General features: G+C 34.9%; 5 protein-coding genes across 5 annotated transcripts; 2 read left to right on the top strand and 3 right to left on the bottom strand.

The window, feature by feature from the left end:
- Nucleotides 1-61: 61 nt before the first annotated feature.
- On the bottom strand, nt 62-10,046 carry LOC120187099 (metacaspase-1-like). The gene is made up of 7 exons (XM_039190896.1): nt 10,040-10,046; nt 4,823-4,827; nt 1,081-1,459; nt 632-962; nt 452-565; nt 197-398; nt 62-119 (listed from the first exon to the last, which is right to left on the bottom strand). The coding sequence occupies exons 3-7, from the start codon at nt 1,430-1,432 to the stop codon at nt 78-80; spliced, it is 1,041 nt and encodes a 346-aa protein (XP_039046827.1). The 5' UTR covers nt 1,433-1,459; nt 4,823-4,827; nt 10,040-10,046; the 3' UTR covers nt 62-77.
- Nucleotides 5,364-5,993, bottom strand: LOC120187102. Its single transcript, XM_039190900.1, has one exon. The coding sequence runs from the start codon at nt 5,971-5,973 to the stop codon at nt 5,626-5,628; it is 348 nt and encodes a 115-aa protein (XP_039046831.1). The 5' UTR covers nt 5,974-5,993; the 3' UTR covers nt 5,364-5,625.
- Nucleotides 7,400-10,659, top strand: LOC120187100 (polyadenylate-binding protein 1-like). Its single transcript, XM_039190897.1, has 6 exons — nt 7,400-7,660; nt 7,756-7,858; nt 8,115-8,185; nt 9,603-9,794; nt 9,878-9,999; nt 10,306-10,659. The coding sequence occupies exons 1-6, from the start codon at nt 7,505-7,507 to the stop codon at nt 10,349-10,351; spliced, it is 690 nt and encodes a 229-aa protein (XP_039046828.1). The 5' UTR covers nt 7,400-7,504; the 3' UTR covers nt 10,352-10,659.
- Nucleotides 10,660-11,256: 597 nt separating this feature from the next.
- LOC120187098 (glutamate dehydrogenase 2-like) lies at nt 11,257-13,882 on the top strand. The gene is made up of 9 exons (XM_039190895.1): nt 11,257-11,444; nt 11,537-11,650; nt 11,793-12,014; nt 12,112-12,186; nt 12,291-12,407; nt 12,492-12,742; nt 13,151-13,226; nt 13,300-13,386; nt 13,580-13,882. The coding sequence occupies exons 1-9, from the start codon at nt 11,337-11,339 to the stop codon at nt 13,763-13,765; spliced, it is 1,236 nt and encodes a 411-aa protein (XP_039046826.1). The 5' UTR covers nt 11,257-11,336; the 3' UTR covers nt 13,766-13,882.
- Nucleotides 13,883-14,144: 262 nt separating this feature from the next.
- LOC120187101 (cyclin-U4-1-like) lies at nt 14,145-15,668 on the bottom strand. Its single transcript, XM_039190899.1, has 2 exons — nt 15,235-15,668; nt 14,145-14,787 (listed from the first exon to the last, which is right to left on the bottom strand). Exons 1-2 carry the CDS (start codon nt 15,579-15,581, stop codon nt 14,508-14,510), a joined length of 627 nt encoding a protein of 208 aa, XP_039046830.1. The 5' UTR covers nt 15,582-15,668; the 3' UTR covers nt 14,145-14,507.
- Between the last annotated feature and the right edge of the window lie 5,493 nt (nt 15,669-21,161).

Raw genomic sequence — 21,161 nt, 5'->3', positions numbered from 1 at the left:
CCATGTGATGGGATAATGTACTAGTAAATTTATTCTATATAGTAATGGATTGTAAGCTCATATTTGGCTTGTTGTGCCTACAAATTATGCTTTTCTTGTCTCAGTGTCAACTGCGGTTCCTGCAACACGACATCAAACATCATGAGAGATTTGATCTTTGCAATGGTTGGATTGAATTGAACATTTTTGGTGATACCTGTCTCAATCCGCCACCCAGACTCCCTCCGGATAATAGCATCGTGATAAGAGATGTAACGAAACCGCCGTCATCTGCGTTACGGATGTTGGATTGCATCGCGCTCAGCATGTTACCGTATGTGGTTGCATGCCCGCGCTTGATGGCTTCGATGAAGGAGTAAGTCATTGCACCGGTAGAAGTAATCTTTGATAAGGCCTGTTTCACATGCCATAAACTGAACATTTTACAGCTTCGGATGATCTAGTGTTTACAGTCTGCGGATGTTTGATCGTCGGCACATCCGCTGAAGGAAATGACTTCCCCACCGTTTGTTCTTTCCACATTCCGGTCCGAGGCCGATGATCCTCCCAAACATATCTCCCCTTCCTATATGCATTACTAAATTAGTATAGTCACGAATATGTTACATATGTTACATTGAGTACTCAGTACCTGTCCATTTTACAGAGGAACGGTAAATCTAACACGGTGCCGCTATGGCAAGCATCGACGATGGCGTGAAGCTTAACACCATGCGGTAAAGACCTAACGATGGTGGCGTTGATTTCATCATCGACGATCATTCCCTGAGATTCGAAATCGGACGGACAAAGGGTTTCGTCGTATCCGTTCACTTCATCTCCATTGTCATCCTTTTGCTGTGAGCCATGACCAGAGTAATGGAACACTAAGGAATCTCCAGGCTGACAACCTTGGACAAGCCAACGCAACGCCATTCTTATGTTGTGTTTCGTCGGGCGCTTGTAGGGATCAGTTTCTTCTTCTGCAAAAATATTCAGATCAGAAGCAGTCCCCATTATCAAATCCACATACATAGTTACATACATATTCCATATGAATTCAACAATTGGAAATTTTCCAAACGAATTTTTTTTGGTTACCTGTAAGGGTAATAATGGAGGATTCGGGGAAATTGAAGTGACGAACTAGCAAGAACTTCATGCAGTTGGCGTCGTTAATGCAACCATTAACTTCATACTGGGTGTTTTTATAAGACACGCCGCAAATAACAGCGCGCTTCCGGCCATGAACCTGCGGTGGGGGTCCGGGTGGCGCGTGGTTGTAAGGTGACGGAGGAGCGTGTGTGTGGGTAGAAGAGGAGGGGCGAAAGGGTAGGGAACGAGGGTCGGCTATGAGGGTGATAGCTTGGCAGAGGACGCAGCGTATGGACTTAGCAGCCGGCGGAAGCTGCAGCGGCGCGTGGTTGTTGGAACAGTTGACCAACATTAGCATCCCTTGCAACGATGAACTGAAAGAGAGGTTTTTGATGGATAGTAAAATAAATAAAGTGGGAATGATTTGAATGTAAAAGTGAAAAGGTTTGAGTGGAAAGGAAGGTGAGGAAGGTGGACTCTGAATAGCCCGACTTCAAAACCAATTATTTCCTCCAAACTTTCTAAAGTCTAAACCTTAACAACCTTTTACGTAAATATTTTTAATTCTATAATTTTAAAGGATAAACTTCATCATTAGTCACCAACCTACTGTTTCTTTTCTATTTTAATCATCATCAAACTAATTGTTTTAGTAAAACATCACTAACATTATATTTTTATTTTATTTTGATCATTTACTGCTGAAATTATAACAACAGTATTGACATGATTTCTTTTTTTCAAATTTTCATGTTATTTTCTGATCCCTTTCTCAACACTCAAGTAAGTCAAAGAAAATTTAAGTGGAGTCATATGTCACCATCATATTGATAAAAAAAAAGATTATTAAAAATTACATATACTGATAATGAGGGGGAGAAAATGATGTAAAAATTAGGGGAAAATAAAAAAAATATCATGTCAATGCCGTCGTTTTATTTTAAAGACCAATGACCCAAATAAGAAAAAAGACAATCCCGGTGACGATTTTGCTTAAAAAAACAATCCATTAATCAGAATAGGAAAGAAGTATAGGTTGATGACTGCTAATGTAGCTTACCCAATATTAAATCAGTGTAGTTTTTGATAATAGTCAAATGTGTTTTTAACGATAGACAAAACCTTCTATATAACAATATATATTTATAAAAGTTCATTTATAAATAGTTTGTATACAAAATATGGGTTTTGTGTTTGAACCTTTAAAGTTTATCTTTATTAGAAATTGAATAAAATATATACATAAAAATTATTAATATAATAATGTTTATTATTTTAAAAAATATATATATTTTTATCTTTTAATTAAATTATCATTGAATTAATTCATCACATTAACTCAATTAAAGATTTTATATAATATTGATAAATGTTAAAAAAATTTAACTGCACTCAGTCCACAATATTGAAGTTATTAATTGTGATTAGTTTATTAAATATTAACTTTAATTTTCTTATTTGGAACCGTAGATGGAATTTAACTACTGTAAATTTCCTTGCAGTTCATTTTGTAAGTAATCACGTTTTTAATATGATTTTTTTGGGGTGTTTTTAAATAAAATGTAAAAAGTGAATAGAGTCAAACTCTGTGCAAAGTGGGATGAGTCCGACAATGACATACAATAGAGCATGTAGAGTTTTAAGTTAAGAAAATTAATTATAATTAATTGAATATTGATAAAATTAATATTATTATTATTATTATATCTTTAATATTATGAAGAAAAATAATTTAAAGTTTTAAATTCGAGTATCAACAATATTAAGAGTTTAAGTGTTTAACATCAAATGATTGAGTTGATGATATCTTATATTTACCTTAGATTGATACAAAAAATTATTAAAATAAAAAATCAGATTTATAAATAATATTTAGGAAAAAATTAGTAGGGATATTGACAAATGAAATAATTTATTAATTTTTCCCATAAAAAGTGAGAAAAACTATATATTTACAGAATTGTACCTATAATTTGACATTGACGTGAACCAATCAGTCATCAACGGATGGCTTTTCTACGCGGTTATAGTCAACAATATTTGTAGCAATTACTCTTAATCACTTGATATCGGTTCTCGTACTTATTTCTCTAAAAAATAATAATATAATAATAATAGTAATAATAATTATTATGAGCAAAGATTTAAAGTACGATTAATAAAATAATTTAAAAGTGTATTTTCAAAATTAATCCCTAACATTTTAAATTTTGTATTTATTTTTTTTTGAAACGTTTTAACTTACCCAATTTTAATTTGGGATAAAATATCCATGATTGAATAAAATTTATTATTTGACTTACTATCAACATTTCTTAGATAATAAGTTCACGTGGGATGTTATATCAATAAATAAAATTAATATTCTATCCGTTAAAAATTTAATGATTAGACTTCTCTTTTAAATCAATCAAATGATATTAATAATATTTTTTATTAATGTGACATCCCACATTAACGTTTTACATAAGAAGTGTTGACCGTTAATCAATTAATAATTTCTATCTAATCTGAAGTGTTTTATCTTATATTAAATTGTTTGAGTCAAAATATTTTAAAAAATAAGGTCTAAAGTAATTATTATATAAAATTTTAAAGACTACTTTTATCATTATGCTTAAAACAATAATAGAAAGAAGGTGATAAATTTAATCTTACAAATTAATAAAATTATTATAAAAACATATTTTAAAAGCATATGTATTCATTCAATATATTCATAAAAACATATTATAGTTTATATATTAGTACATATGATTTGACACTTGGACGTTAGCCAATCAGTCATAGGTGAATGGCTTTTCTACGCCGATATAAGATCAACAATAGACAGGTTCTCCTTGAAGAGACGACTCGTACTCTTTCGCATGCTGGGACGAGATTCGAACCCTTTGCATCTTTCTCTCAAAGCAGAGCCATCTATATCCTTGAAGACAACCCAAAAGACCTTGTTTAAGCTAGGAATTTCCTGATGTTCATCAAATGGAATTGCTTGTGAATTGAACAACTTCAACATCTAAATCCCAATTGAAACTTCTAAAAATTCTATTCCAAGTTGGCTGCGTGTTCTTTCAAACTGAGAGTGTACAGCCGGGGACAAAGCCTAAGATCAAACATTGGAAAGGACAAGGATCTATTACGTATTTAAATCTAAAATTTGGGAGGGACAAAGGTCTTATTTGACTGAAATTTAAACTAACAAGGACCTAAAATGTTATTTATACCAGAAAAAATTGGAGAGTCCCAGGCTCACAGCCACTCCCACCCAACAAATGGCTTCGTCCATGCGTACAAGAAGAAATCTTTTCACTAATTTTGCAGGTGCACCTGAAACAAATTGCACAAAATTCTTCCAAGACCTCATCAAAGATAACAGCTTTAATTCTTTCTCTTTATATTATATCACTTTGGCCAATCAAGATACAAAATAGAGGAATCTAAAGCAATAAAAAACCAGACCATCAATATACCAATCTGTAATGAACAGAGTTCTAGAAAATATCTAAACTTCTGCTTCTGATCCTATAGGGGAAAACAAAACCCGTGAAATTGCATCTTCGGGTGAGAAAACCCAAAAAGGAAAACGTTTTCTTATGCAGGGGTTACAACAAAATTCCACTAACTAATGTGAGGGAAATGGCTGAATCTTTGATCATGAAAATTTGAAAACAAAAAGGAAATCTCAAGACAGAACTCAAGGAGCCAAGCTTTAGCAAAGCTGATTAGATATTCCTTGAAAGCTTCTAATAGGAACTATCTAGAATAAGCACAGGATAATATCAACATAAACAAGAAAAAAATTATAAAATTCAACAGAAAGTATATCAAATTTGGTATTATCCATAGATACAATTTGATTTCCTGAGAAATTCAAGGAAAAAAAGTACAGATAATTAAGATGGTGCATTTTTTCATTACCCAATATTGCAATGTGCATACATTTAACGTTACTTTTACATTTTTGGCTGTTTGGAACGAAGGAATCTCAGCTACGAAAGAAAAAGATCACCTCCGATAAGGCAACTCGTTGCATTACATACATGGCAGAACACAAGACCCAAAGCTTTCGATTTGTTTTCTCTGGTTCTCCCATTAACCAAACAAAGCCAAATGAACTACATTGCCAAAATCAAAAGCTTTTGCTTTGCTTTCTCTTATTTTCCATTAACCAAACAAAGCTAAATGGATTATAAAAGATATTTATACCTTGGCCAATATAAACTATCTTTATAATCCCAGAGATAGAATCTTAAGTCCCAGAAACGCTGAAAAAATTATCATTTCCATTGATTTTCTTTCTATTTGCATTCAATTTCTCACCAACCGAACAATCCTATGCTCTGACAAAATGCCCAATTCAATGAATGAATTTAATCCTCAAAGTCCAGTAAAAAGCACATGATAAACGAAAATCGCCAAAAAAAAAAAAACCTACTTTCAACTTCATTTTCTTGGGAACCAGACATCTCCCATCCACAAAGCAGCAGGCCGTACACGTTTAAACTCTTAAAATCAGTTGACTCATTTATCAAATTGACTATGGAATCTCACTCAAACAGGCAAAACTCGTCGGGCGTGTCCCGAATCGGATCGATATCGGAGCAGCCTATTCCACAAAGAAAGCGCCATTGCAGCTACCAAAGCCCCGAGGAGATCGGCGACGGCATCTCTGGCGGAGGCACCAGCAGAGGGGAAAATCCCGAGATGATCAGCAGCCTCTTTGGCAGCGCCAGCTAGGAGGGAGAGGATGGATCCGAACCGAATAGAATGGTTACGGAGAAAAGGGTAGCGTGATAGCGAAGCTATAACGGAGAAGAAAAGGGTTAGAAAGAAGCAGAATAGAAAATGGTAGAGTTTGTCGGGTGCTAACCATGGATCTTTGTCGTCGTCGTCGTTCATGTCACTGGTTTTCCGAAGAAAAAGATTCATATTACTGGATTTTGATTCTTAACGGCGGATTTTATATGGGTTTAGAATGGGTTCAATGGTAGATTGGAACGAATGTTTTTAAAATCGGATTAGACCATGAACGGTGAATATATTGATTCACTAATTTAATCACGATTCAACCGAATTTTATATAAAATAATTTTTTTAAAAATTTTATATAATATTCAAGTAATATTAATATTTATATACTTTTTTTAAGTTTACAATATTAAAAGGATAAAAATATCACAAGTCATAATATATATAAATTAAAAAAACATAAAATTAAATGAAATAAAATTATTTAAATAAACTACAACATAATATTAAAGTATAACTATAATCAAAAAATAAATTTGGCGTTGAAAAAAATCATAACAAACGATATCGTTAGGTTTGATTTTTTTTAAAAATAATCTCACATGGCATCCCAAAAGTCTAAAGATTAAAAATATGAGAACAAAACAATCTCACATGGCTAAGAAACATAGAAGAACATCCCAACTGACTTCTATAAATACTAGAGGTAATTTGACATTCAAAATTATTGAGCCTTTTGGTGAGCACAGTACGAACTATTCTTTCTTTTCAATTAAGCTCGAATTTCAGGCTTCAATCGAGCTTCTTAATTTTTTTGAGTTCGAGCCTTTTCGAGTTCAAGTTTCAATATTATATTTCGAGTTCGAGTTGAACTTGATAATTTTTAGCTCGTGAGTTTTTGAGTCGAGTTGAACTTTTAAAGTTTTTGAGTTCGAGTCAAGCTCAGCAGTACTCGAGTTCGACTCGGCTTGTTTAACAAATGACGTCGTTTGGTTTAATTTTTTTTATAGAAAAAAGAGAACCGACAGTTCACACCGATTTTGCCGATTTTCAACCGGTTCACCCTAATTTTTTCGATTCTCAACCGGTTCTACCGGTTCTGTGTTCATCTGGTTTTGGAAGTTAACTTGACCGAACAGGCCACCGGTTCACAGTTCAAACGGTCGAACCGGCCGGTCCGATCCGATTTTAATAACATTAATTGGAACATATTTGACAATTTTAAAATAATATATTTTAAATTTTATATTAATAATTTATTTTTATCTTCAGACTTTTATAAATTAATTCTTATAAAAATTTAAGAATTTATCGTATCTGTCTATAATTATAAATAATAAATATTTAATTTTTTTCAATATATTAACAATACACACTGTAGATCATAAATTATAGATTCATTAGAAATATTTTTTTATCTTTTTTTCATAAAATTTTATTTTATTTTTATTAAAATTAAATTTAAAATTTGTTTAAAAATATAATATTGTATTAGGGTATTGTTATTAGTTGCAACTTGCTTTATATTGATCCATTGCAGTATTAAAGGAATATATATGGATCGAAGTCACACGTGACAGGCCTACCACCCCAACTGCCGAGTATACCCAATCTTCGTCCTCCCCAAATCCAGAACAAAGTGTAAAAACCCTAATTACAAATTTCCCTCAATTTGGCAGGAATGGATCAATACGAAGATCAAGAGCACGAGGTGTACGGAGGGGAGATTCCTGAGGAGGAAGGAGATATGGATGCGGATGTGGAAATGTCTGGTGAAGCTGAGGATTACGAAGCCAACGACCAAGGCCTTGAACAAGATCCTAATTCCAACTCCAAAGTTGTCCCTTTCTTTTACTTTATCTTTTTCCTAGCTTTAGCTGAGCTTTTTTTCTCTTAGTGAATAACATATTTTCTTGTTTTTGAAAATTTTAGGACTTGGAAGACATGAAAAGAAGACTTAGGGAGATCGAGGAAGAGGCAGGGGCTTTACGTGAAATGCAGGCTAAAGTTGAGAAGGAGATGGGCTCTGTCCAAGGTTCTTTTATTCTTTTTCCTTTGAGTTTGTATTTGATCTGATTTTTTTCTCTATATTTCTTTTTGACAAGTTTGACTTTGATTGGAGTATGCTTTTTTTTTTTGGTTCGAGAAAGAGAATATCTTCGTAATCCGGAAAATGAAATCAAACTTTACTGATTTCTTTTGTTTTTGAATTACGGAGTGTTTTGTGTATGAATTGTTTAGTTCTAGTAAACTGATTTGTTTTTACTTCATTTTCCTGGATTTCTATGAAGATTCGTCAAGTGCTTCTGCAAGTCAAGCTGAAAAGGAGGAAGTGGATTCCCGCTCGATTTATGTTGGTAATGTGAGGTTTATCAACCCTTCCTCATGCCTTCTTTTATGATCTTATTTTTAAATGTTTATTTGGTTCAGTTGTCCCATTTGCCTCACCTGCTATCCAATTTATAAGTAAGCTAAAAGTATGATTCTGCTTTAGTTTGGCCAGTCAGGATACGGGAATGGTTTTCGTGGTCCTATTTGGTTTTATGTTTGTGCATATGGGGTAGCTTGAGAATGCTTTTTTATATGCATGCGATTGCATGGAGAATCATGTGTTAGTTTTGTTCGGATGTCAAGTTCAATGTGATTCAACAAATTTGATCCATGAGTACTTACTCGGATCTTAGTTTTCAAAAGCGTGCTTAAGGTGCCGGGCGCAGGTGGGCTCAGAGAAAATCGACTCCGGCTAGGTGGGTGCAGCGCACTACCGAAAGTCCTCCCAGGAGGACGCTTTAGGCGCTTTTCTGCGTTGGGCGCTCGCTTTAGGCGATTTAGGGATAAGAGAAAGGAATAAAAGGGAAGAAAATAGGAAGAACGCAGATTAAATAGGAAATAGAAGAAGATAGGCAGTGAAGAAGAACAGTAGTAGAAGAACTGCAGAAGGACTAAAGAGAACGGCAGAAAACTCTCATTTATTATATTTTTCTCAATCCCTTAACCCTAACCCTAACACATGGAAGGTTACTTATTAATCAGCCCAAATCTATAGGTCAACTCTATTATTTATCTATTTGTAACAAGCCCACAGCTTCTTCCACTGTTTACCTGCTTTTATTCAAAAGTACACTGTTTTTATAATATTTTTATTTTTTTTAATTAATTAATTTAATAATTTTTATAATAATTTAGAGTTATATGAAGATTTTAAATTGATGATAAAATTAGTTTATATCATTTAAAAATAAATAAAATAATGGTTTTAAATATTAAAATAATTAGGATAACCCTAACTATGTGTTGAAATACTTTGAAAACTAGGGTCTTGTGAATTATAGAAATGAGTCTTGATTCTTGAGGGGCAAGCAATGGTGAAAAAAAATATTGTTGAGAGGAGATTAGGTGCTTTAGGAGTGAACCAGTGGGTAATGGGTGTGAACGTACTCTAGAATTAATTTATAAACTTTTTAGCATAAAAAGTGTGCCTCGCCTATGAAAGGCGCACGCCTTTGCCTTGCACTTAGGCTCCATGGACCCTTTGCGCCGCGGTGGGCCTAGCGCCTTTTAAAACTAAGATTTTGATGAAATATCAATATCGTTTGTGTTATATTGTTGTTTTTCTTCTTTAAGTAACGCCTCAAGTGTTTCAGTACACTGTATACAAATTCAATTAACAATCCATCTCAGTGTAGTATAACCAAATGGTTTCTCCATGCATGCGAAAAACTGATCTGGATATTGGCCAACTCTTTTTTTTCTTTCTTTATATATCTTTGTAACAACAGGTAGACTATGCATGTACACCAGAAGAAGTTCAACAACATTTTCAATCCTGTGGAACGGTGAACAGAGCTACAATCTTGACCGATAAGTTTGGTCAACCTAAAGGATTTGCTTATGTTGAATTTGTTGAAATTGATGCTGTTCAGAATGCTCTACTGTTAAATGAAACAGAATTGCACGGTCGTCTGTTGAAGGTTTATAGCTTGATATATGTGTGGATATTAAGTTCATGAATATAAACTACATGGTAATTAAAGTGTGTTTGGTTTATTTACAGGTCTCTGCAAAGCGAACAAATATTCCTGGAATGAAACAGTATCGAGGAAGGCTCAACCCTTATTTCCGTTCCCGAAGGCCTTTCATGACTGGTCCCGTTTTCTATCCTCCATATGGCTATGGGTAAGCATGAAATGTGGTTGTCTGCTTGGTTGTTGGAAACGAAAGAAAAAGGATATCTTAAATGTTTTGTATTATCTGCTATTGAGCATTTGTTATCTCTGTAATGGTTAAGCTTTTTGTCAATCATTCATGGCTTCCAAGTCCAAAGTCGTAGTAAAATAATTTGATTTGCTTGGTATCTACTACTTAAGATTCATTTACACGATTTTCTAATTTGTAGGCATTATACCCCTATGCTTGATTGTAATAGTTTCTGCTAAGTTTGCTTGTTATCAAATATATTAACTCACTTGACCTCATTTTTAGGAGGGTTCCGGGGTTCAGGAGGCCGATGAGATACAGGCCGTATTAAGATGGATCCCGTGTTATTAGACTCAGAAGCAGCAAATTTGAGAAGACCATAATGGCCATGTTGTATAATATTGAAGGAGAAAGATGAAGGGAGGGGCCGATTTGTTCTCAAATTGTGATGGATCCATTAATTCGTGATTTGCCTATGCTTAGCTTCAACAGTGATAAATGAGTGAAGTATAATTAAGAACCCCTTGTTGTAGAAGCTACGATTTAATCTTCTCAGTTGTTTCCTGTTGCTTTAGCTTTCGAAAGAGATTTACTGTAATATGAGGATTTGTATGGGATTAGCTTTTGTTTTGAGGTTTCAAACTGTTTATCCGACAACTGGAGTTAGAAAGACATCAAAGAAAAATTTCTTTTTATTATTTTTGATATTATAAAATGATATCTATAATTATTAGTATATAAAAATATAATAATATAATATATATATATATATATATATATATACAAAACAAACATGGCATATCTATGAAACACTTGAATTTTAGCATCTTATTCCCCTCATGGACCAAAAGAACAAAATATAGAATCGAATGTGAATGGGTATGTGTGAGCTACAACAGATGATGGGGGTGTGAAGTCTGAAGTCCGTTCATTTAGGTGGGCCCAATTGCATGATACCTGAAAGAAGCCGAACAAAAGTGGGTTTCGGCCTTGCTTCCCCATAGCAGTAATGCTTTATTCTCGTAAACAAAAGTTGTTAAATTTAGGAGCTACTAATTCTCTTCCTTAAAATTCTTTGATTTTCCTCCGCTCAATCCATGCCTTCTAACAGTCCATCCTCCTCTTTCTCTCTCTCTTCGAAGCCTTCCCGAAATGTATGATATGCCCCTTCTCTTTCTCTAAAAGAAACAATCTTGTGTTCATCAACTTATTTCTCTTACACTTCCTTGTTTTGAGGCTCTCACTGTTGTTTCCCTTCATCTTGATCCTTCCCGTTTCTGGGTATACCTTCTTCTTTGAGGTTTTAATAGGTTGCCATGAATGCTCTAGCCGGAACTAGCCGCAATTTCCGCCTGGCGTCTCGTTTACTTGGATTAGACTCCAAGCTTGAGAAGTCTCTTCTCATCCCTTTTAGAGAGATCAAGGTATTTCAGGAAAAGGGAAAAAAAACTCTTCTTTTCCTTTGTCTTTTGATCTTGGAATGGTTCTGTTCTGATTGGTGTCTCTTTATGATCAGGTGGAATGCACGATTCCAAAGGACGATGGAACCTTGGTGTCGTACGTTGGATTCAGAATACAGCATGATAATGCTCGTGGTCCCATGAAAGGAGGGATCAGATATCATCCTGAGGTTAACTTTTCTTTTAATTTCCTGTTACAACTCTTTTGGTACATCTTATTTGATTTGAATGCCGTTGTCAGAACTCTTTTTCACTATGCATATACTGTTTTGATCTTACATCACAACCTGTGCTTGTTAATTTTGTTTAAAGGTTGACCCTGATGAAGTGAATGCACTGGCTCAACTAATGACCTGGAAGACTGCGGTAGCCGACATTCCTTACGGCGGTGCAAAAGGCGGCATTGGATGCTCTCCTAGGGAATTATCTAAGAGCGAATTGGAACGTCTAACTCGTGTCTTCACTCAAAAGATCCATGATCTCATTGGTATACATACAGATGTTCCTGCACCAGACATGGGAACTAATGCACAGGTTATATAGTGTTCTGTTTTTCATTAACTTCCTTGTTTTCAGTTCTTTTAGTTTACTTTCATAAGTTTATATGTATGTTAAGAATAGACTTGTGTAGACTATGGCATGGGTTTTGGACGAGTACTCTAAGTTTCATGGACACTCGCCAGCCGTTGTTACAGGAAAGCCCTTAGTAAGTGCCGAAGGCTGAAATTCTAAGCTTGTGGTATGTTGATAAAGATAGCAATGATTGGATGGAACAAAAAAATTTACATATTCTTATATCGGGAATTTTAGGATCTTGGTGGTTCGCTAGGCAGGGAATCTGCAACAGGGCGTGGTGTTGTATATGCAACTGAAGCTTTACTCGCTGAATATTGGAAGGCGATTAAGGGTTTGACGTTTGTTATTCAGGTAGATCATAGATGGTTAAAATGGTCTTTCCATTTAGATGCTCCCAAACTTTTGTTGATACTTTTATTATTGGTTTGCTTACAGGGTTTTGGTAATGTTGGGTCTTGGGTAGCAAGGCTCATACATGAGAGGGGTGGTAAGGTTATTGCCGTAAGCGATGTCACGGGTGCTGTTAAGAATCCAAATGGAATCAATATACCTGAGCTGCTAAAGTATAAAGAAGCTACTGGAAGTTTGAAAGGCTTCAGTGGTGGAGATTCCTTGGATCAAAATGAACTGCTCGTACATGAATGTGATGTTCTCATCCCATGTGCTTTAGGTGGAGTGCTAAACAAGTAAGGATCCTTTGCCAAGCATCTTGCTCCTCACATTTATGTTTAAACTGTTGCATGTTATGTTACCATTTCCGGCTAGTTTATTCTATTTTCGTTTCATCGAAAACATTGTGGTGCAAAGCTTTCTTTATTCTGTTCAGAAATTTATCGGGTTGAAACACTATGATGCACTTGTGCTTATTGAGGTTAATATATACAGTTATCATCATGCTTGAACTTGTGCTTACTTAGTTTCACGACTCTGCAAATCTCCACTTAGAAGGTTCTACTATTGAAGTAAATTTTCGACAAGTCGAACAAACACCTGCCTCTTTTGAACTCTTTTGGGTCATCTTATATTCTCATCAATTACTTCTAATAGAGATTGTGTTTGTGTTGGAGATTGACTCATCATGTTCTCCTTTAAAGGGAAAATGCTACAGATGTGAAGGCAAAGTTCATAATAGAGGCTGCAAACCATCCTACTGACCCAGAAGCAGATGAGGTATATATTTGCCCCTTCTTTTCTGCTTCTAAAGGTCGAAGCAAAATTCTGACCTGAGACTCCGTTACTGCAGATTCTATCGAAGAAAGGAGTAATAATGCTGCCAGACATATATGCCAATGCAGGAGGGGTGACTGTCAGCTACTTTGAGTGGGTTCAGGTAATAGATCTTTGAAAATATTGGAAAGAAAAACAGTTTGCCATGCATCTTCATCTGTCTGAGATAGGAAATTCTCGAGTACGTTTCTAAGGGAAAGACTTGATCATCCTATTCCGACTGGGGAGAACAATTCCACGGGGTCGATCTAACTAGATACCATAACATGTTAATAATTATACATTCGATTTGGCAGAACATTCAAGGGTTCATGTGGGATGAAGATAAAGTGAACAAGGAGCTGAAGAGGTACATGACTCAAGCTTTCCATAACATAAAAACCATGTGCCAGACTCACCATTGCAATCTCCGGATGGGTGCCTTTACGCTCGGTGTTAACCGTGTTGCTCGTGCAACTCTCCTAAGAGGTTGGGAAGCATAATATATGGCTCTCTTCCCCTGTTCCGATTTCTAGTCTCCATTTGAAAAGCTTAAACATTTAAGGTTTGAAGCTCTTAGCTTTCCCCCTGCCAAAGTTTTCATCTCTTAATTTGATAAAAACTTACATTTCAATTTATTGGGGGCTCTGTAATCTTTTCAAGTTTTATCAACTTTGTATTGGAATAATGCATTTTGAATGAAATAATACAAATTATGAAAGTTCTTTCGATACATACATATGCATGCATGCATGCATATATATATATTTATATTTTCTTTGAATGGTGGCCGCAATTGATCCACTTTAAGAAAATCAACGACAAGATCATGTTGGCCAGACTGTAAGCAAAAAACCCTCGACTATAATTGCACAAAATTAAGGGAAATTGTGGTTAACTATGACTAAACCCCGAGAAATGAGATTTGGAATGTTTTTACAGCACATTGACAGAAAAGTAAAGAATCCCAAATGAGATTTTTGACATCCATGTCTGCAATGAGTGTGCTCGAGCCAACATCTTCTTCTGGGGTCTTGTCTGTAATAAATCATAGACACGACGGACACAAGATTTTATCTTAAAAGACAAGCTTTTAAAATTTTAAAAGGGGATGAACTTAAAAATTCCAAAGGACAAAAACAGACTATCAGTAGAAGATACATCTAAAAATCTAAAATATATGATAATTTAAAATTTTCAGGATACTACACCCCTCGATTCATTCCTGACCATAAGAACAATGGCTTAAACTGCAAGTCGGTGATGATGGGTGGATTCATCTTCATTTAAACAACAATGGATCCTCAAGGACCTCCCAATGGTTGAAGAAGGTTGAGGAAGATGTTGCAGAGGGGGTTGAATTTGCATCCACATTTCTCTCTGGAGAAGAGTGCAGTAGGTGTGGAAGGTTGTAGGTTCCACATTCAATTGGAACCCCAAACCAAATAAGAAATCCAATTCAAGAATGTTCATCTCTGCTGTGCTGATCCCTCCCACTTTGGCATAGTAGGCATTGTTGTAATACCTGGAAAAAAACATGAAATTAGCTGAGGGTCTTAATCCAATAATGAAAATCTTACAGCCATGTGACAAAACACATCAAGGTTGATTGAGACAACAGAAGCACATCTATGGTAAGGTTGTCTGGTCAGAAACAATGTGTTTTCTCACATGGCTGTAAGATTTTTCGTATCTTTCTCTTTTGGCTGTACTCGTATGGCAAAACAGTACTATCCCTTCTTGATTGACATCTTGCAGGTAATATCAGCAAAAATAAACAAAATACTCCAATCAAGCCTTGGAATTCAGATGAATTCTGAACTTGAAATTTGAAAGATCATGACATATAGAAAATGTTTCATCTGCAAAGAAGAATCTAAGAGAACTTAAAAATGAAACCCAGACCAAATCAAGGAGAGAAGAGAATTAAGAGAAAACCCCAAAAGTTATTTTACAGGAATCGTAAACTTACATGTCATCCATGAATTTAGCAGAAACCAAAACACTGGTGATGAGCAACCTATGTACGTTGTAAAAATTGATAGGCAAAGACCGCTTCATCTGCACGGACCGATCGAGATAAACATAGGCAACCAGGAAGCACGAGGAGCTACAATTGGCGTACTTAAAGATCCTCTCCAGATACCTTCTGATGGAAATAGTAGGCCTCGTGAGGCCATGAAAAACCGACACCTTCTCCGACGACTGAAACAACCGGCGATCATCATTCGACTCCACTACTCTTTGCAACAAAGAAGACAAGAAACCTATGACCCTGGGAAAAGTTTCAAGGCCGAGCTCGGTCTCCGGTTCCGCCATTGTTTTGTCTGTTACGAGTTTGGTTAGCTTAGCTGTGTCTTACAAGACACATAGGTTGGTTCTTTTGCTTGGTTTCATAGCTGTTCCAGGCCATCTACGCTTAAATAGGAACACATTTCTCAGTCAGACTTTAGGTCCATAATGAGTTGGAACTAATTTACGTGTTTTTCTTCTGCTTTCCATTCTCCATGTAATGCTTATTAAAGTCTAATTTGTCATTATATCATGAATCATATTTTTGTTATTTTATAATGTTGGATTCTTTTCTTATAATTAGATATTCTAAAATTTTAATTTCTGAATAAAGATGTTTTTATTTCTAAAAGTAATGTTCTGTATTTAATTAAGTATATAAAAAAGTGAATTCAATTCTGATCTTTTTACGATTATTATTTTAAAAACTATTTTTGATTTTTCTTCTTCTTGTTTTATTAGAAAAAATGTTGGTAGGAGTTGAAATAAGTAGAGCTAAGGCAAAGCCATAATAAGAGGTTTCTTAGGAGATCATGTGCAGTCATTCAATTGGGATTATCCATTTAGATCATTTGCTATGCAAGATATTCAAACGTTGGAGTCTTTCTAGGGCAGAAAATGGGTAAAGAGCCCCTATGTTATCGCCTATACGTCTAGGACACTAGATGCAACTCAACGAAATTATTCGACCACTGAAAATGAGTCTTTAGCTATTATTTTTGCTTTTGATAAATTTTGTTCGATCATGCAACTTTAAAATATTTACTGAGCAAGAAAGAGGCGAAACCACATTTAATCCGATGGATTTTACTCTTACATGAGTTTAATATTCAGATTTAAGACAACAAAGGATGTGAAAATTTAGTCGCAAACCATTTAAGCCACCTCTCCATCTCTTTATTTGATGCACCAGTTCAAGAACAATTCCTTGAGGAACATATATTTTTGGCGCAAACAGTTATTCCATGGTATGTCGACATGGTTAATTACTTAGCTATTGGGGTACTTCTATCTGATCTAAGTCGTTTCGAAGTAAATTGTATCAAACGAGAATCTGGATTTTATATTTGGGACGATCCATATCTTTGGAAACATTGTTCGGATCAGATGATTCGTCGTTGTGTTTCCGAAAGCGAGGTAAATTATATCCTTAATTTTTGTCATTCTTATTCATGTGGAGGACACTTTGAACCAAAAAGAACTGCGCATATAATTCTTGAATGTGGATTTTATTGGCTTAACATTTTGCATGATGCATATGTGTTCTATAAATCTTGTGAAAAAATATAAGAGATTCGAAAATTTAAACTGTCGTAACGAGATGCCTCTTAATCTGATACATGTTTGTGAGATATTTGACCTATGGGGTATTGACTTTATGTTTCAGTTTGTTTCATCTATTGGAAATTGCTACATAATTCTAGCCGTTGTTTATGTCTCAAAATGGACATAAGCTAAAGCTACTCACAATAACGATGCTAGAACTACTGATCAATTTCTAAAGAATTTTATATTTTTTTCGAGGTTTGAAACTCCAAAGACAATGATTAATGACCGAGGAACATAATTTATCAATCAGTTCATCGAGACATTAATGAAGAAATATGTAGTCACTCAACGGACCACCACAGCTTATCATCCTCAAACTCATGGACAAGCAGATGTATCAAATCGAGAAATTAAATCAATTCTTGAGAAGATTGTGAAGCCAAATAGAAAATATTGGAGTTTGAAACTTAACGATGCCTTATGGGCATATCGCACTACTTACAAAGGTATCGGCATGTCTTCATATCACCTAGGCTATGGTAAACCATGTCACTTACCAGTTGAATTGTAACATAAAACATATCGGGCAGATTACGAATACAACATGGAGATTGATGCAATCAGCGAAGCAAGAAAATTACACATTCAAGAACTTGAAAAAAATTATCGTAATGCTTATGACAGTGTTCAAATTTATAATTATAAACTAAAGATTTTTATGATCTTCGAATTTCATTTAAAACTTTTAATACTGGTAAAAAAGTTCTGCTATTTAATTCTAAATTGAAAATATTTGTAGGAAAATTGTGAATGAAGTGGTCAGGACCTTTTACCGTGACTCAAGTATTTCCCCATAGTGTAGCTGAAATTCAAGATGATTCAGGAGTTTGTTTCAAAGTAAATGGTCAACAATTAAAGCCGAACTATGAAGAATAATCAAGTATGTGTGATCGAGAAGATTGTTTTAGAAGAACTTTTAGTCTGAACCAGGTCGTCGAGCTAAACGACATTAAATAAAACGCTTAATGGGAGACAACCCATTTTATTTAATTTTATTTTCGTTTGTTTGATTTAAATTTATTTTCAATTTTATTCAATTCGTTTCATACTTATTTATTTTTGTTTTTAATTTTTTTAGGTACCCAGAACACTTTGATCAAGCCAAATTTGAAGAAATTCGGTATTTTTGATCTTATCTCGCGTGAAGAATCAAGCAATGCAACGCACGTTAGCAATTCGACACATGTAAATTAAACCCTATTCATACCAAAGACCCCCTTTACCGTCCCCAATCCAAACTTTCCACAAATTCAAACATTTTTTTTCAAATTTTTAGCCAAAAACAATCCAATTCTTTTTAAACTTCTTTACATTTTTTCTCTCAAACTCCTAGACCAACCAAACTAGTCAATCCTATTTTTACTAAACCCTTTTATTTAAACCAATAAAACTTTTACTTGATTCTAAACTCTTTTTCTTTCCTTCTATTTAAACCATTTATTTTCTTTTTAATTCCACACATTACAAAAACCCTTTTAGCTTTAAACTACATCCCCTTATTTTCTTCTACATGCTAACAACCACCGTCGATTGTTAAGTCATAGGCCGCCACCATCACCTATCGTTAAGTCGTGCGCTGCCACCATCGTCGATCGCGTGACACCATCGTCGCTCCTCGTTGCTTGTGTGTCATCGGTTAGTATTCCATCACCTATCATTTTCATCATAATTCTTTGCTGCAAAATTTCAAGATAGTGAAAACAAGAAGTCAAAGAAAATCAAGTTCCTTACCGCTGGTTGATCTTGATGGACGTCGACAATCCACCACTCTGGAATTTAATCATGAACCGAGTGATTCCGTTTCAATTCGCGTGCCCCCATTACTCCTTTCTTGATGTAATCAAGGACGACAACAAACATCACATTCCATTCATTCTTCTCAATCACACGACGATGTCGGTCCTTAACATTCACGAGAGCATCAAACCTCACCGACCTTGTCCTCATCGTCACATTATCATACCTTACCGGAAAAAGAAAATTACAAGGGTACTTGCAATTCAATGATGAAGAAAAAATTTGATTCAACGATATCCAACATCAAAACTTTCAAGTTTGTAAGTACATTTCTACTCGTACTTTAGATACTTTGCATCTAAGGGATTTCGTGACATATTACTTCGATTCTATTGGCTGGACTTTATATCCTGAAATTAAATGTGGAACTTACTATGAATTGGTTCTTGAATTTTATACCACATTTAACTTTTTGCAACATCGAGTTGTTAGCGTGAATTCCCTGGATGTTATCTCTTTTCTCTTGTTAGGAGAGTATTTTAGGATGTCAATCTCTAAATTTAATTTTTACATGGGGTTCATGATAGATGTCACGAAGTAAAGCTATTTGACATCTTTGCTTGAGATTCCACTGGATTTTGACACCGACTAAGCCTATTCTACACTTACCTGTTTGACAAGTTAGATATTTAATGAACATACGATGAAGGGATGGTATATCTATGACCCCGTGCTTTGATACATTCACTGATATTCTTACATACAACTACTCAGGGTATAAACGACATTACATCTTGCTTGAGAAAAGTTGAATTATTCTTCCTATGGTGCATGATTACCGGCATCAAAGTTAATCTAGGATTTTGGTTTGCACGAGCTTTCGAGCGCATTGTAAGCTCTAATCATCCACTGATTCTTGACCCTTACATAACTCATCTCGCATCTAGACTTTTCCAATTATCTTTTAAAGTTGAACAATTTACTTATGTTTTTTCTATGGATGGTTTAGATATGTAATGCTTAGACATGATGAGATTACTTGTCGGCACACCTGATGCATAGGAATGGCAGACGTGTATAAGTTTAATGGGTAGTGGGTGGGTGTGGTCACACCCATTGTGGGTAGTAGGTAGGTGATGGGTTTAAGACCTTACCCGCCTATATCCACCCGCCCACTAACTATCCACTATAGAAATTTTGGACCATTATGAATTTAGTTATAGTTCTAAAGATTGTTTTGTAAATATTAATATTTTATAAGCATGACCTAAAATTTAACCAAATATTATAGTATAAACATTTTTAAAATTGAAGTATGTCGTTTATCATATCTCACATCGGTGGATATGAACATGTATATATGTATACGAGATGAGTGATAGGTATCCAGTTAGGTAGATGGTATGGGGATGGGTTTAAGAATGTACCCGCGTGGGCGGGTATGGATTTAAAAATTTTACCCATCGTGGGTGGTGGGTAAGTGGTGGATATAAAAAATATTAGATGGGGATGGGGATAGGAAAAAGGTATCCTTACCCGCCCCACCCGTTTGCCATCCCTACCGATGCACCTTTCATTGTACCTCTAGGCACCACTACACCTCACAACGAGCGTGTCTTTCTTTGAAGACATGCACCACCACCGACATCAGCAGATGATTCGTGGCCGAACATAAAACATCAGATTAATGAAGTGCATGATCGTCTCAAATCCATCGAGTCCAATCTTGTCGAGATGTTGTCTTACCTCAGCTTGGACACCTTTCGCTGAGGTCGTAATCACGGTTGTCACTAAACACGGGAGTATCTTTATTCTTTCCCCCTATGTTTTAATTTTACATATTGGGACAATATGCTTTAAGTGAGAAGGGTAGAGAACTTAGAGAACACTCGCATTGAATTGTCGCTCGATTATCCACCGCTTATCTACATGCTTGAAATTGAGTTGTCTTGGTTGATTTGTTGAATCTTTTGTTATTAATCTTGAATCTTGCTTTGTTCCATTGATTAAATTATGAGTTTGTGATCATTCTTTTATCAGATTTAGAGTGCCTGATAGTAAAAATGACATTATTAGTATTTTTCCTTAAATTTTTTGTTTGATGTTCGAAGAATCCATTAGTTGATATGTTTCTTGTCTCGATACACAATAAACTTTCTTGTGAGATTTGAGCCTAAATGAGCATATTTTTTCACTCTTGCTCATTTGTTTGATTGAGTGCACTGGATTAATTTTGACATTCTAGAACTTGTAATAAATGCATATTAAGACCACACATCGAACTTGAGGCTTTAATATGATTAGGGCACTTAGGATTAACCAACTTCTCTACCCAAATTGCCTACCTGTTTCATTTTTATCCATTAGTGAACCAATTTTTTGTCTTTACTCCTTTCTATAGTTTTTTGTTCCATTGATTACCTTATGAGTTTGTGATCATGCTTCTATCAGATTTAGAGTTCATGATAGTAAAAATGACATGATTAGTATTTTCCCTTAAATTTTTTGCTTGATGTTCGAAGAATCCATTAGTTTATATGT

The sequence above is a fragment of the Hibiscus syriacus genome, unplaced genomic scaffold, assembly GCF_006381635.1.
Source record: "Hibiscus syriacus cultivar Baekdansim isolate YM2019G1 unplaced genomic scaffold, ASM638163v2 tig00113722_pilon, whole genome shotgun sequence".
Taxonomy (NCBI): Eukaryota; Viridiplantae; Streptophyta; class Magnoliopsida; order Malvales; family Malvaceae; genus Hibiscus; species Hibiscus syriacus.
The sequence above is the reverse complement of the archived record's forward strand: the minus strand, read 5'-3'. Positions and strand labels throughout refer to the sequence as shown.

What these genes read in the sequence shown, in the direction of transcription:
- LOC120187099 (XM_039190896.1), bottom strand. Translation starts at nt 1,432, where the DNA reads ATGCTAATGTTGGTCAACTGTTCCAACAACCACGCGCCGCTGCAGCTT. An exon ending in CTCCATTATTACCCTTACAG is followed by an intron (nt 963 to 1,080) that starts GTAACCAAAAAA and finishes ATATTTTTGCAG; the next exon opens with AAGAAGAAACTGATCCCTAC. An exon ending in TTCCTCTGTAAAATGGACAG is followed by an intron (nt 566 to 631) that starts GTACTGAGTACT and finishes TAATGCATATAG; the next exon opens with GAAGGGGAGATATGTTTGGG.
- LOC120187102 (XM_039190900.1), bottom strand. Translation starts at nt 5,973, where the DNA reads ATGAACGACGACGACGACAAAGATCCATGGTTAGCACCCGACAAACTC.
- LOC120187100 (XM_039190897.1), top strand. Translation starts at nt 7,505, where the DNA reads ATGGATCAATACGAAGATCAAGAGCACGAGGTGTACGGAGGGGAGATT. An exon ending in GGAGATGGGCTCTGTCCAAG is followed by an intron (nt 7,859 to 8,114) that starts GTTCTTTTATTC and finishes ATTTCTATGAAG; the next exon opens with ATTCGTCAAGTGCTTCTGCA. An exon ending in TGCACGGTCGTCTGTTGAAG is followed by an intron (nt 9,795 to 9,877) that starts GTTTATAGCTTG and finishes GTTTATTTACAG; the next exon opens with GTCTCTGCAAAGCGAACAAA.
- LOC120187098 (XM_039190895.1), top strand. Translation starts at nt 11,337, where the DNA reads ATGAATGCTCTAGCCGGAACTAGCCGCAATTTCCGCCTGGCGTCTCGT. An exon ending in GTTTGACGTTTGTTATTCAG is followed by an intron (nt 12,408 to 12,491) that starts GTAGATCATAGA and finishes GTTTGCTTACAG; the next exon opens with GGTTTTGGTAATGTTGGGTC. An exon ending in TTAGGTGGAGTGCTAAACAA is followed by an intron (nt 12,743 to 13,150) that starts GTAAGGATCCTT and finishes TCTCCTTTAAAG; the next exon opens with GGAAAATGCTACAGATGTGA.
- LOC120187101 (XM_039190899.1), bottom strand. Translation starts at nt 15,581, where the DNA reads ATGGCGGAACCGGAGACCGAGCTCGGCCTTGAAACTTTTCCCAGGGTC. An exon ending in GCTAAATTCATGGATGACAT is followed by an intron (nt 14,788 to 15,234) that starts GTAAGTTTACGA and finishes GTTTTTTTCCAG; the next exon opens with GTATTACAACAATGCCTACT.